Consider the following 15,217-nt stretch of genomic DNA (forward strand, 5'->3'; position numbering starts at 1 on the left):
AGAAAAACAGCAAAGAGTTTCATTCATACTTTGCTTTTTTTCTTTCCTAGAAAATTGCCAATTTCCAAGGCATAGTCCGCGAGTCTTGGAGAACCAATAAAGTAACAATTGACCGGTGAAAAAATTTTCTAAACTCAAAAGTTTTTCAACACAAATAGTCCCTGAAATTTAATATCAATCCCATTTTAATTTTTAATTTTTTAAATATTACACAGTTAATCCTGAGGTTTTATTTTGTTTCAGTTTCGGTCCTTATGTTTAAGAGTGACAATTCGTGTCACGTGTCATGTTCGTGTTTTGATCGTTTCTTTTTAAATTTACAGTCAAACCAAACACGACCCGTGACATGAAATTTTTTAAAAACCGCAATACAAACACGACACAACCACTTTACGGGTTGACACGACACGACACAAAAATGACCCGTGAACCCGAAATTGACACGAAAATTGTATACTTTTATTTAGTTTTTTACATATTAGAAATAACTTAAAATTCATAACACACTAAAATACAATAACATCCATTAAAATTAAGCAAATAATAGTATAATATTTTGAGTATAACTATCATGATATCACAATTTCATAATAAAATAAAAAATATGAAATGAAAAATAAATGTATTTTTTAGTTTTTTACGAGTTTCGTATCGTGTTCGGGTTAGACAGGTTCAACCCGAAATTGACCCGTATTTTTGTGTCAATTTCAGGTTGACACAATTCTGACTCGACCCTCTTTTTTTTCAACCCTAACCTGTGAAATTCGTGTCGTTTTCGAGTTGTGTTGTCATGTCGTGACCCATATTGTCGGCCCTAATTCTGTTAATTTGATGTTAAATATTTACGGAATCAGTAAAAATTATGGACTAAAATGGGAAACATATAAAATTTAGAGTTAGACTAAAACAATACAAAAAACTAAAAGTTAATTTATACAGATAAACTCAAAATTTTAGTTGTTTGTAATTTTGAACTCTAATGTACATAGATTCTATCAAATTGTAATGCTTAGTTAATGGAAGAATCGAAACTGAAACAATATAAAATCTCTGTGACCATCTGTGTAACGTTTGAAAATTCATAGATTAAAGTGGAATTGAGTATAAACCTCAAGGACTATTGTGGAATTAACCTAAGCAATTGTAAATTTTGCAACTACCTAAATTTTTGTTCAATGTAGCCATATAGGACATATATTCGACATATATCTTCCCCTTGAATTTCCGGCTGCAGCTTGATAAGTTACTCATCTAACTTTCAATTTCGATAAATTACTTCTTGAATTTAACACGGTGCCCTCAAAATTTGGTTATGTTTGTTAAAAATTTAGATGAAACCGCACTAAAACACGTTCAGTGAACTTGTTTGAAGAAAGACACGGAAACTTTGGTGGTGATCAAAGCAAGTTGTGCCGACATTATTCCAAGATTTGGTGCATTATAAAATTTTATTGCATTTACGTATAATTTTTCGCAATTACAAGGTTAGGAAACAACATACAAATCCAGTCAATGTTCGGAGGATAAAAGCATCAACAATCTTTTTATTATATAGGTATAGACACACACACACGTAAGTATGGCTAAATCTAATAACAATAACCATGTAACAGCACTTTAAACATCTGCAAGCAAGGTTACCGATATTTTGCATTTTAAGAAATAATTACCCATATACTGTTGGCCCAAGGTTGAATATTCTCATGTTTTGATGATCACAAACACAATGTATTATGTTTCTAATGATTTTATTTTGAGTTGTGTATTTAGCGCAATTAATGTTATAAATCAACTCAAGAAGCATTTTGCGGAATACAATGTAATACATTCAAGATTGGCAAATGCAAATTAAAGAAGGAATTCAAGGCTTGAAGTGCTAAAATACCAAAGATCAAGAGCAAGCAAACAAAATGAAGCTGGACAAGTACTAATAGGTTTTTAATATCTCCTTAGTCTTGTATTTGATTTTGACTTCATACTATCATGATTAATTCTTGTTTACGCTCATGCACACACTCACATTATTCTTTAAAAATGAGACTAAACTTAATGCATAATGACATTTGGCCTAAAAGTACAAATGTGTGAAGATTTGAGGTAAATTAAGTACCAACCGGTCGATCTACGTTGTCCGGTGACAGAGAAGGCTAAATGCACCGGTCGACCTGTGATGCCTCAACCGGGCAACCGCTCCAGTCGACCGGTTCTGTTCAACAGACACTCAATAAGAATGTTGAACAACACGAATTTAAATTTGTCTCAACCGGTCAACCGCTCCGGTCGACCGGTACTGGGTAAACGGGCAAAAATATGACCGTTGGCAAGAGAGGTTAAATAGAGAAAAGTCATTTTTCTCAACAGTTGATTTTGTTAAAAACAGAGAACGAATTCATAGCTTCAAAAATCAAAAAGAGAGTTCTCCATTGTGTCTACATAATCATCTTCTCTAAATCCTTAACTCTCTCACACATAATTGAGCGCCTACCTTGAATTATCTTGTGATAGTGTGAGTTCATAATCTCCTAGTAATTTCAATTGTGTAAAACCATTGTTAGGAGAGTAAAACTAAGTGCTTCACTACTCATAATCATTACTTTAGTATTGAGTTACTTGGTTGGTCGATCTCCGTGAAAAATTGACGTTGTGTAAGAGGTTAGGCGAAGCCTCGGGTAGAAAGATTCGCCTTTTTGTAAGAGGAGAGAGAGAGAGAGAGAGTAGTGGATTAGTCTATATATAGAAGGGAAAGAATTGAGCGTTTTGAATCAACTAGTTGAAACGTCTGTTTTCTCATATTTTTCTTTCTAAGAAGTGTTTCAATGGAGTCCTTCAAAAGAAGTTCCACTTTGGTCCTTCTCATTGTCTTAGTTTCATTTGTAGTTCACGAAGCAAGCGCATATTATTATAAATACTGCGATGCGTATAGCCGCTGCTCTGGAAAGACTTTGATATGCCCATCTGAATGTCCCGGAACTACCTCAAAACATCAAAAGGCTAAAGTTTGCTACATCGACTGTAATAAGCCCGTTTGCAAGGCTGAGTGCAGGCGTAAGTTTATGCCCTAATTTCTTCTCTTCATTACAGTACTAAAAAATCTCCATTCATTTTGGAACGTCTTGTTCCTTATTTATTCATTATTTTCTTGCACTACTTTTTCAAATGTAGTATATGGATGTGAGATTAAAAAAAAAAAAAAAATTTTACTGTAGGAACTGTTATTTTAATTACCAGTTAAATTATACTGGTGTTTAACCATTTGATTAAATATTTTTAAGTGTCTGATATGTGATTAGAGTAGATCTGTATCGTGTAATGTAAATTTTTAACGTAGACACTCTCAGACGATTGAAAACTTTACCGAATCCGGTTAAAATCTATTGGTAGTTAAAAAATAGAGTCCCGTAGAAGTTTCTCAAAAAATGAAACAATAACAACTTGGGTTCAGTCGGACTGTGAGATAAATATGGCTCCACATGATGAGTCCGACCAGGTGAGCCATCTATTTTATCTTACATCTGATTGATCCATTTCAGAATGTAAAACCTTATCCAAAAGATATATTTCTACAGCTTTTTTTTTTTTTTTTTTTTCAATTCTACCACCTTTCCTATTACATTCTTTAAGGTTAAACTAGTCACTTCTCAATCTACTCTCCAAGCACTTATAAGCACATACACATCGATTGGATTAAATCCAATACACACTAATCGTAAACTTTGGCAATATCTTCAGACCGCAAGCCAAACTGCAACAGCCCTGGTTCAGCTTGCTACGACCCTCGCTTCATTGGTGGGGACGGCATTGTCTTCTACTTCCACGGAGAGCAACGAGCACTTCAGCTTGGTCTCCGACCCGAACCTCCAAATCAATGGCCGGTTCATCGGCCACAGACCTGCCGGTCTGTCCCGCGACTTCACTTGGATTCAAGCCCTCGGAATCCTCCTCAACACCAACACCTTCTCAGTTGAAGCCACCAAAGTAGCCACTTGGGTCGACACACTTGACCACCTCAAGTTCACCTACAACGGCGAAAACCTTGTTGTCCCCGAAGGACACCTCTCGATCTGGTACTCCCCCGGAAAGGACATGAAGGTCCAGAGAATCGCGAGCAAGAACGCCATCCTCGTCTCCCTAAAAGACGTCGCGGAGATCTCGGTGAACGTTGTGCCAGTCACGAAAGAGGATGACAAAGTTCACAACTACAGAGTCCCTGCTGATGACTGCTTTGCCCATTTGGAGGTCCAGTTCAGGTTCTTTGCCTTGTCTTCCGAGGTTGACGGAGTGCTTGGGAGGACTTACGGGCCTAATTTCTTGAACCCCGCCAAGCCCGGCGTGGCAATGCCGGTTTTGGGCGGCGAAGACTTATACAGAACCGAATCACTCCTTTCTGCTAAGTGTGGGGCTTGTGTGTTCAACAGCGAGGCTGCAACCATGGAGAAGGAAGCATCACAAGCGATGGAGTTTGGCACACTGGATTGCACCAAAGGAGCCTCGGCAGGATATGGTATTGTATGCAAGAAATGAGTATTTCACATGTTATGGTCTATATTTACAAGTTGAATAATGAACCTTTGAAGTATGAGCTTCAGGATGGAATTGGTCACATTATTTTGTGCAGTACAATTGGATTAGATGAGTAATAATCTGTTTGTGTTAATTTCTAGATGTTGATTGATAAAGTTGTTAGTGGAACTCCACGTTACTTATTTGTTATAAATAATAATGAAACCAAATATTTCAAAGCTTTCATATGTATAATAATGTGTCATTTCTTGTTCTCCAACGCTTCATTTGGCTTTCAATTGATCGACCACATCCACCGGCAGAACTGAGTCATGAAACTTTATTTAGCTTCTTTTTTTTTTTTTGAAAGAAAGAAAAAAAAGGTTTAAGTAGAGCTTCATGACATATTTTTAGTGAAAAGGGCACATGTTTGTTTGTTTTTAGCCCATGAAGTTCAATTGCATTATAATTAGTAACATTCTGTTATGTGCCTACAAGCTGTTTGATGAGTTCATCAATTAAAAAAGAAAAAGGGACTTTCGCACTTAGTTTTGACTAAATCTGATGCTAGAGATGAATTTTATATGATAAAAAAAAAAAAAAAAACGTATGACAGATTTGTCCAATTAAAAAGTCTTTGATGGCATGGTACTTTCTTCCATTTCAGATCGCTCATATGAGACCTTGACATTGACTAGGCTCTTGTTTTCTTCATCTTCAGTAAGTCAAAAAGTATTATTTTTTTTTATTTCATTCACACAAGAAAAGGCACAAAGCCTACAGAACAAGACAGGACCACACAAACACAACTCAAAAAACAGAGAGAAAAGCCTACTCAACAACAGACAAAGAGCAACAACCAAACGCTCTAACCGAAAAAAAATAAAATTAAAGGGTTATTCGTTTGCATCTAAACTCAAAAAAAATTTAAACTCAAGTTATAATTTTATTTAAGTTCATATTTTTTTATAAAATTTAAGTTTATGTTTGAGGTTTAACTTAAATTTTAACTTGAGTTTGGGGTTAAAATTTGAATTCAAGTTTTCTCTTCAACTCAAGTTTTTAAACTCAAACTTAAGTTAATGAACAATATTTTTTTTATTTTTAAAAGCGTTATAACTTTTTCGTTTTAAGTCTGATTAAGATAATTCTTTTTTTATGCGTTCACAACAAAGAGGCGAAAAAACTCCATCGATATACCTTAATTAAAAAATTTTATTATCATTGAGTTTTTATTAAAATACTATTTAAATACAAACTCTAGTTTTGACCCACCCAAACACAAATTCAAAAAGATTTTCATCGCAAACCATAACTCAAATCTATACAACAAAACACAAACTCAAGTTACAACTTCAATTCAAATTATAACTCAAATTCAACTTAAGATCTACACTCAAGTCACTATAACTTAAAAATATAACTGAACAAGCCTTAAGACCAGAGAGGAAACCAAACTACCAATCAAAACACAAAACAGAGACAAGAACCCACTGACCATCGTTGCACAGCAACGCCGGCTGTAAACTCCTAATATCTAACTGACCTACTTTGCCTTTAGCTTTAGACCAAGCCGCTATCCTATTTGCAAGAGCATTCAGCTTTCAAGAGATCCAATGGCACTCAACTGAAGCAAGGGAATAGGCACCCTGCTGAACATCTGTTAGGATTGATCTGATCTCCCAAAGCTGCCACCAGCTAGACCGAATCACTTTCACACCCAACCCTGGAGATCTTTAAAAGTGAAGCTGATGAAAGGCTAAGTTGCAGCGCCTGAGCCTCCGCCATCAGGGGATCCTCGAAAGGGGACTCAGCCGTAGTGACACTGATGATGGTTCCATTATGATCTCTAATAACTGAAGCTAGAAATGTAGAATCATGGCCCACAGCTGCATCCGAATATTGGCCTTTAGCCACCCCGGGGGAGGGGGAAGCCAAGAAGCCCTCTTAATCTCCATATCTGAAGCCTTTAAAAGGGATTGGTACTCTCCATATTGAGCTAACGAACCATTGAAGACTTGGAAAATGTTGAACTTGCTGCCATTGTGAACACAATCATTCCTAGCTCGCTAAATCATCTCAATAGCACTAGAAGGGAAGAAGAGGAAGTGATCGTATCCTATAAAAATGTATTATACTCCATAAGAACATATACACTATTAATATACTAACTCAAAAAAACATGCAACATTATACTAACAATTTGATGTCATCAATATTTTTTATTACCACTAAATTAAAAATATATTTAATGAAATTACTCATCCACAACTTGAATAATCACTTTTCTCCTGTCAATGACTAGGCAATATGACAACACCAATTCATACATTAAGACCAAATGAAGTTTATGAAACAATTAGGACAAGAATCTGTAGATTATGGACAAACAACGGCTTGACCACAAGATGTCTAATAAGTCCGGATTGTCTCTTAGTCAATGAAGAGGTAATAACTTTATCAAACATTATAGTATATTATCTTTTATTTGATATTATATATAACAAAGTTTATAATAATCACATCTTTTTTATTTGCAGCATGAAGCAATCCAAGCATCAATTTGAGCACGTGACTCAGAGGTTATTTCTCAAAATATTCAACTGGGAGCAATATATGACATCAGCAACTTCTTCGTTACCCAAAACAAACCAACATATAAAGTTGTACCACATAATGCAATGCTACAATTTGCACGTGCAACAGCTTTTGCCCCAGTTGCAGAAGAGGCACTTCCCATCCCTTTTCACAAATTCTACTTCACATAATTTGATTAGCTTCAGCACAAGATCCAGACTATCAAAATTTTAACTGGTAACATAACTCACTTTTTCCTCAAAACAAAAATATACATTATTAATCCATTAATTTATATTCTTAACGTTATCTATTTATCTATCAACAGATGTCATTGGCATTGTGACAAAGGTGCAGAGTATTGAGCAAACAAATATTAACAACAGGTCAACATCACGATGACAATAATGATCAAAATATAAGGTAAATCTATGCAAATTTCATCATAATCACATAACAAAAATTTCTATTCAATAAAAACACAAAACTTCTATAACAATCAAAATATCTCATCCTAATTTTTCTTTTTTAATTTTCTTTTTCCAATAGAAATGAACAGCTGCAAGTTACTTTAAAGGGACATAAAGCATATCAATTTGATGAAAATGTCCTTAAATCAATAAAAGAACCAGTTGTAGCAGTCTTTATAGCAATGTTAGTCAAGCAATATCTAGGTATTTTCTTAACACTTTTTATATATAATGACATATATAAATAAAACACTTACACCAAAGCACACCAAGATATTATTTAATTCATTGCCAATAAATTAGAAAATGCATATGTATCCAGCACCGCAACCACAATCTTCTACATCAATCCAGATATACCAGAGACAAGAATATTAAAAACAAGGTAACAAAAACAATTCATAATATTTAAAAGCTAATAACCCTTTATCATTTCTCCTCCTAACCATGTTAAATTTTCATTTACATATTTTCTCATCAACACCAAGAAATTGAATTCCAAACAGCATCATCAACACCAGCTTAATCCATTGAAAAACAAAAAACACAAAATTGAAGAACAATTGAAGAACTAAATACACTAGACCAGCGAGGCAACCAGGTTAGCATTATGATATTCCTTATCTTTTTCTCGTTCTAATTATACTATTTGAACCAACAACTTCTCATGTTCAATATAGAGAACAAAATTTACAATAAAAGCTACTATAACTGAATTTTCAGCTGACCAAACATGGTATTATAATTCATGTCCAAGATGCTACGACAGCTAAAGCAGGCAGGAATTGGTTGGTGGTGTGACAATCACGGTCACATAAAAATAATACCATCCCCATGGTAACAAAAATTTCAAATATACTACCGCTAACATCCATTTTCATTTATTGACTACAATAAATAATTTATTACATTAATGTACTATTATTTCATAAAATACAAGTACAAACTCATCACACAAATCGATGATAGAACTGGAAACATGAGTATTATTATATTTGGTAAAGCAACACAGGCCCTCATCAAAAAACCATGCTCTGCACTAACAATTGATGAAGGCTTCACCGATCCACTGACAATTCCACCAATCATCAATCAGCTAAAAGGACAGACAAAGATTTTCTAAGTATATTTTCAAGAAAAAGGAACACAGATAAATGCAATAGTTTCAAAAATATTTGAAGATACACAGCCCACAACACCGTCACCACAAATATCAACTACCATGCTGCCACAACCAAGGTAAAAAAATATTTATTAATTTATACCAGTTATAATTAAAGAAATAGTACTTACTACTTTAAACACATATATAAAAGCAATATTTTATAATTTTAGTGTCCGCCCAAAAACAAGAACACCAAGACTAGTTCTGAAACTTTGGACGGGCCGCCCGCGACCACCGAAAAGTCTGAATTTTTGCCCGATGACCGAACCCGAACTGTCCAAAAATTCAGGCTGCCGACCTGACCCAAAAATTGCCCATGGATGGGCTTCGGGCAGGGGATGCCTGCCCGTGCCCGGTCGGGCTGCCCGATGCCCGACCGGCTGCCCGAATTTCATTTTTTTTATATTATATTTTTATGTTGTATAAGTATTTGTATAATTTTAATGTGTATATTACAATTTGAAATTTGAAATGAACACACGAACTATATAAAAAAAATTACTTCTTCATTGATTTTTAAATTTGTAATTCATGATTGCCTCGTTAAAAACCTTACCAAGAAAAACCCAATTGGGATAAAAACTTGGTAAGGAAAAAAGAGTGTAATCATTGTGGGACGAATTACAAATTTGACGAACTTACAAAGTCTATACAAGATTACAATAAAATAAACACTATACAAATTAGAAATTACAAAGTAAATAAATATTTACAAATTAGAATAATAAAATTTAATTTGAAGCAGAAGGGTCATCTTGAACATTAAAAGTTAATCTATTAAATTCGTCGATCCATTCTTGGTTTGCCGGTGAGATTGTATTGTGTAAGCGTTGGTCGGAACGGTCCCAATCCGTGATGCACACTAAAGCTTCAACAATATCCTGCTGCAATGCGTTTGTCCGTTCTTCAAGTATTCGGCCGGTTGTACTGAATGCTTGTTCGGCTGCAACAGTGGAGACCAGGATTAAAAAAATATCCATTGCCAGTCGTGTTAGGATCGGCCAAGTTAATACTCGTGCCCTCCACCACTAAACCAAATCAAACATTTCACTAATGTCTATAACTAAGCCCTCACTAAGGTACGCCATTAACTCGTTGAATCCGCCGCCACCTCTTGATGAAGATCCACTTCCACTCCCAGATTCTTCTTGACCTTGACTCGTCGTCATCGTCTTCTTCTTCTTCTTCTTCTTCTTAGACAACCCGAAAACATTCAAGAATGAATGCAGATTGTCGTCTCGTTGTTGCGGTTGTTCAACACGAGGTGTGTTTCTAAACCTACTTTCGTAAGAGATATATAGATAATATATTTTTCCTTTTATAATAGGAAATTGGTTAGTAGTGTCGATAGCTAAAAATTCACCTAAGTTATCTAATCCACTTTCTAAACCTTCTAATTTTAATCTAGGGTAAAAAATAACACCGAAACGATTCAACATGTGTAATTTAGACCAATATTTTTTAAACTTCTTTTCCATAGAGGCGATAGGAACTCCTAAAACCTCATGTTTCCTAAATTCACTAAATAAAATAGACATTTTTAAAAGTTCTCCTAACGCTAATGGTGAAGTTGGGTAATAAGTTCCACTAAGCTTTAAGGTAACTTCGTGGAATCTACCTAAAAGGTTATACAAAAGTTTGGCAATTTGCCAATCAATTTCATCTATAAATTCTGTTCATAATTTTGCACTAACATAATTTGTTATATCATCTTTATAGGGGATGCATTATTCAAGCATTATGTAAGTGGAGTTCCATCTTATGGGCATATCTAAGGCTAATGCTCTAGGATTTTGATTACATGCTTGTAGAAATCTAAACCAATCTTGTATTCTTTAATTACTACCTTGAACCTAAGCAATGTTATCTCTAATTCTTTTAATATGACCTGACATTGATTTTAAACTAGACTTTACTATTAAATTAATTATATGACATGCACAACGTTGGTGGAAAATATCATTATTACTGAATTAATTTAAATCATTTTCAAAAGTTCTATTGCTTTAGTATTCGCAGTTGCATTATCGAATGTTACGGCCATTATTCTATCTCTTAAACTATATTCATCAATAATAGATAAAATTGTGTTATATATTAAATTGGCAGTATGTGATCCTATAACACATTTGAAACCTAAGATTCTCTTATCCAAATCAAAACCTTTATAATAATGTTCGGTTACAGCTAAATAATCCCTGTTGGCAACAGCGGACCAAATATCCGCCGTTAATGCAACGCAACCACTAGTAGAGTGTAGAAGGTTGATTAATACTTCCTTTTCTTGTTTATATAATTTTAATGCATCTTTCCTAAGAGTAGTTCTAGAAAAAAATTGTGCATTAGGATTATGTACAATTTTAATATAACGTTGCCAATTTCTTTGTTCAGTAAAACTTAGTGGTTGATCTAATGTGGCTATTAATCGTGCCATTTCCATACGATCAACTTGCGGATCGTATTTTCACGTGCTTAGACTGCCAGTTTGACGGTCAAACGATAATTGCATTTGGCGGAGATCAGCTCCGCCTCCTTACTTTTGAAGACACTTTTCAGAGTGTCTGCTTAAGTGTGTAGTGTCGTGAATAGTGTTACCTTGTAATTTCTCACCCCAATATTTACATTGAGCTATGTCTTTAATGTTACCATTATTGTCGACCTCCTCGAATGTGTTGAAGTGCTCCCAAACTGCTGAGGTGCGCTTGCATTTCTTCTTAGAACTTGCAACACTTGTACTAGCACTACCGCTTGCCTCTTCTCCACGGCCACTTGTGCCACCACCATTACGTCCCCGACCTCTAGTACGTCCACTAGGGGTCAGATTTGCAGTTTCATCAGCAACTCTTTTCATAGTTTGCGATTCTTGCGTTTGAAAAACATTAGGAAATTGCCCTTCTTCGATGTTAAATTGGGCATCAATGGGAATATCACCACCATAACCAGAAGAAGCCATTATGAAAAATAAAAGAGATTGAGAGCGCTTTGAGAGAGCTTAAGAGAGATCGAGATTCGAGAGAGATTTAAGCGAGATTAAGAGAGATTTGAGAGAGATTAAGAGAAATTGAGAGAGTTGAGAGAGAATGAGAGTTTTTGGGTGAGGAAAATGGTTGGGAGGTATTTATAGGAAAATTTTTGGGTTGAAAAGAAAATTTTTCCCCCCAAAAATTCGGGTCCAACGGCTACTATATTTTCGGGCAATTCGGGCAAAAATCGGACAGGTCGGGCAACGGTAAGAAATCCGATCATTGGGTTCAAATTTTTGGGCAAAATTCGGGTTCGGGTAAAAAGACCCGTTTTTGTTCAAAATTCAGGCATTTTTCAAGCTAACGGTCAAAAAAAGCGGGCATTTTTTGGGCAACGGGCAAAATTCGGACAACGGTAAAAAAAAATCGGGCAAAAATTGGACAACTTCGGGTATTGCCGGAAAATTCAAAAAAATTCCAGTGAACGGCAGGGGACAACTTCTCCATGGCAGCGGGCTATTGGGGGGATTATATTTTCGGGCTACCCGAGCCCGTGTCCGAAAAAACTGTGGTCGGGCAGCGAGAGGGCCCTGCCCGCCGTGCCCGAAAATTTCCGGGCACTGGACATGCCCGCCGCCCGAAGTTTCAGCAGTGACCAAGACCAACATCAATTCACCCACAAACACCATACCCAAAAAATTTAGGCGCAATGTTAGATATACTTACTAATTTATATTATTTATAAGTAAAAAACAATACTTATAATTTCAAATATATAACTTAAGATATTTCTGCCTTTTCAGTTCTCAAGCAAAACAAGCTGAGCAATCTAGAAAACGCCCAAGAACTAGGTAATGTAACTACTCCTAAATCAAAACATTTCTAATTTCATTAATTATTAATACTAATTTGTTAAAAATTTACTTCTTGCAGCTAAAAACACAACGCCAAAAATTGATAAAACAAGCTGGAATAGAATATGAAGAAATCTTTGTTACTTCATTATATATACTTATGTATATACATATGTATATATAAATTACTTTTATTTTTGTATGCTGGAACATAATGTAAAGAAAACTTTGTTACTTCATTATATATACTTATGTATATACATAGGTACATATAAACTACTTTTGTTTTTGTATAATATAAAAATACTACCCACGCCAAGGCGCGGGTTACCGACTAGTAAAATCTAAATTCAAAAAATCCTCTTTCATTTTAGAATTCCATTTCTGATTCTTTCCTTTTCTAGATCCATTTTCTCAATTTTTTATTTCTTGTACAATCTTTAAGAGAAACTTAATTAAACCAATACCGTACTGTATAATAATTAGTTTGACTAGTTTGAACTATATACGAGTAAGAAATTGTAACTTTTTTTTTTTTTGATAGAGTAAGAAATTGTAACTTCAATTTTTGCTAATCACTATAATTGGAACTTTTGAAGTTCAACATAATAAATCTATTTATACGATTTTGGATTTGAAACAGATACCTGCATAGAAATAGAATAGATCCAGTTAAATTATAGAGAATTTGCAGTTCTATCATTTATCTTGCGTTCCAATTTTTACGCCAAATGGTCAATCTCTTACATTTCAATTCATATTTCTCTCATTTTCAAGGAATTTGCCTGTTACAACCGCATAGGCAACGAAATGTTATTATAAAACATAAAGTAAAATAGGAAATTTCTTTCGTTTTCGGTTTTTTTTTTTTTTTTTTTTTTGAAGAAAAATTTCTTTCCTTTTGCAAGTGAGGAACGTTAATGCATCTGTTAAAAAAAAAATGAATATACTGTTGATTAAATCTGTAAATGCTCATTCTAAAAATAAAATAAAATAAAAACTGTAAATGCTCAAATAAAATACCCAATGAACCGTTCTATTAACAATTCGTATGACTAGTGCTAGAAAAAAAAAATGGTATGCCGGAGTTAGCATTGATTCATGGTATAATAGAAACGATCAATGAGTAGTTTATACTGGAAGATTAACAATCGTTTCCTTTACAAATTCGTCGATCATATATTGTCATATGTATAGAGATCAATTAATCTATATTTTAAGATGTGCAAAAAGGAGAAAAGAAAATCGGTTAATATTCTAAATATAATGTATACAAAATTAAGAGAAAAAGAAAATCTTTGTAATTAACGCTTAAGATTAACAAGTTGCTTAACCTGCTATAGCAAGTCATATAATTGCCGCATCATCATTATAAATAAGATATCCATTTTTTTCTATAATTTAATCAGTAACTATCGATGAAAACGTAACTATTGAAAACTCGTCTATACATAAATAGTCTTGGGCTTTTGGTTCAACTATCATTATATATAATATAATTTTTTTATATTATTGACGAAGTAATTAATTGGTTATATTTATTCATAATTGCACCTCTATGCTCGGAGATGTGAAAGTTATATATGTTCAAGTTTAACTCCAGTTATAATTATATACTTGCATGATAAGAAACAATATTTAAGATATAATATTATTCTTTTAAACCATTAATTTCAGAGAAAATTTTTTGCAAACAAACAAACAAACAAATAAATGAAAAATAAAAACACATTTATAATTAAAAAAAATCAGAGTAAGGAAATAGGATGCAACACAAAACCGTGTTATATTCGTTGAGTGTCGCATGGAGTTTGTTAGTTGACTTGCTAAGAGGGATCGGTTTCATTGAGAAAAAAAAAAAAAAAAAAAGAGAAAAAAGACTAGGAACGCAAAGAAAGAAAAGTATTGCTGTAATTGCAATTTGCAAGATAGTCGGTGGTGGGAATATTATTCTAGAAATAGAATATATAAGACAGAAAATGTAAACAAAAAGTCCTCTTGAAGCATCTACGGCGAATTTTGAGGGCCAAAAACTTGTACATGTTTCTATATAATCACATGCACCGAGCTTATTACGAAAGACACAAAATACAGTTGACTTTGCCTAGCCTCAGCATTTCCAAAATACAGTTGACTTTGCCTAGCCTAAGCATTTCCAAAATAAAGAGTTATTCTAATGTCATATGATCATCTAACACACTAAATATGATAACACACTAAAATAAAGATTTTTTTTTTATTAATTTTACCCAATACTGAATAGGGCTACTTGTGATAACTTATTATTGCTTAATCAGAGTCACATTTACAAGCGCCAAAGTATTAATTGACCAAAATTAACAATTCCGCAATGTATTCAACAATCCAACGTACCCCCAAATTTCTCTATCGAATCTATAAACCATACACATATATACAAATTAATATATATATATATATATATATTAACAGCCCCAAAGTCCACGGCTTTGATACTATAAAAAGAGACATGGAATGGGCATTTGGGCATGGCCATTATTTTCTAATCCATTTCTTTGAAAGTGACGAAAGGAAACGATGGAGATTAACGTAAGCCGAAGTTGTTTGGCCATCTTTCTTATGCTCTTTGTGTCGGGTTTGACACAAATCCGAGCCTCGGACACCATAGCCTGCTACGGCAAAAACAGCAAATGCTCTAAGAAGAAGATT

At 34.1% G+C, this 15,217-nt stretch overlaps 1 protein-coding gene and 1 pseudogene across 1 annotated transcript in view; both read left to right on the top strand.

Moving 5' to 3' along the window:
- Positions 1-2,816: 2,816 nt before the first annotated feature.
- Positions 2,817-4,521, top strand: LOC21393494 (annotated as a pseudogene).
- A 10,564-nt stretch (positions 4,522-15,085) lies between these two features.
- LOC21393497 overlaps positions 15,086-15,217 on the top strand; it is a 2,156-nt gene continuing 2,024 nt past the window's right edge. The window contains exon 1 of the mRNA XM_010091074.1: positions 15,086-15,143. Coding sequence (XP_010089376.1) covers positions 15,086-15,143 — 58 coding nt within the window. The remainder of the gene's footprint in view (positions 15,144-15,217) is intronic.

This window comes from Morus notabilis, unplaced genomic scaffold (assembly GCF_000414095.1).
Source record: "Morus notabilis unplaced genomic scaffold, ASM41409v2 Scaffold561, whole genome shotgun sequence".
In the NCBI taxonomy this organism is placed as follows: domain Eukaryota; kingdom Viridiplantae; phylum Streptophyta; class Magnoliopsida; order Rosales; family Moraceae; genus Morus; species Morus notabilis.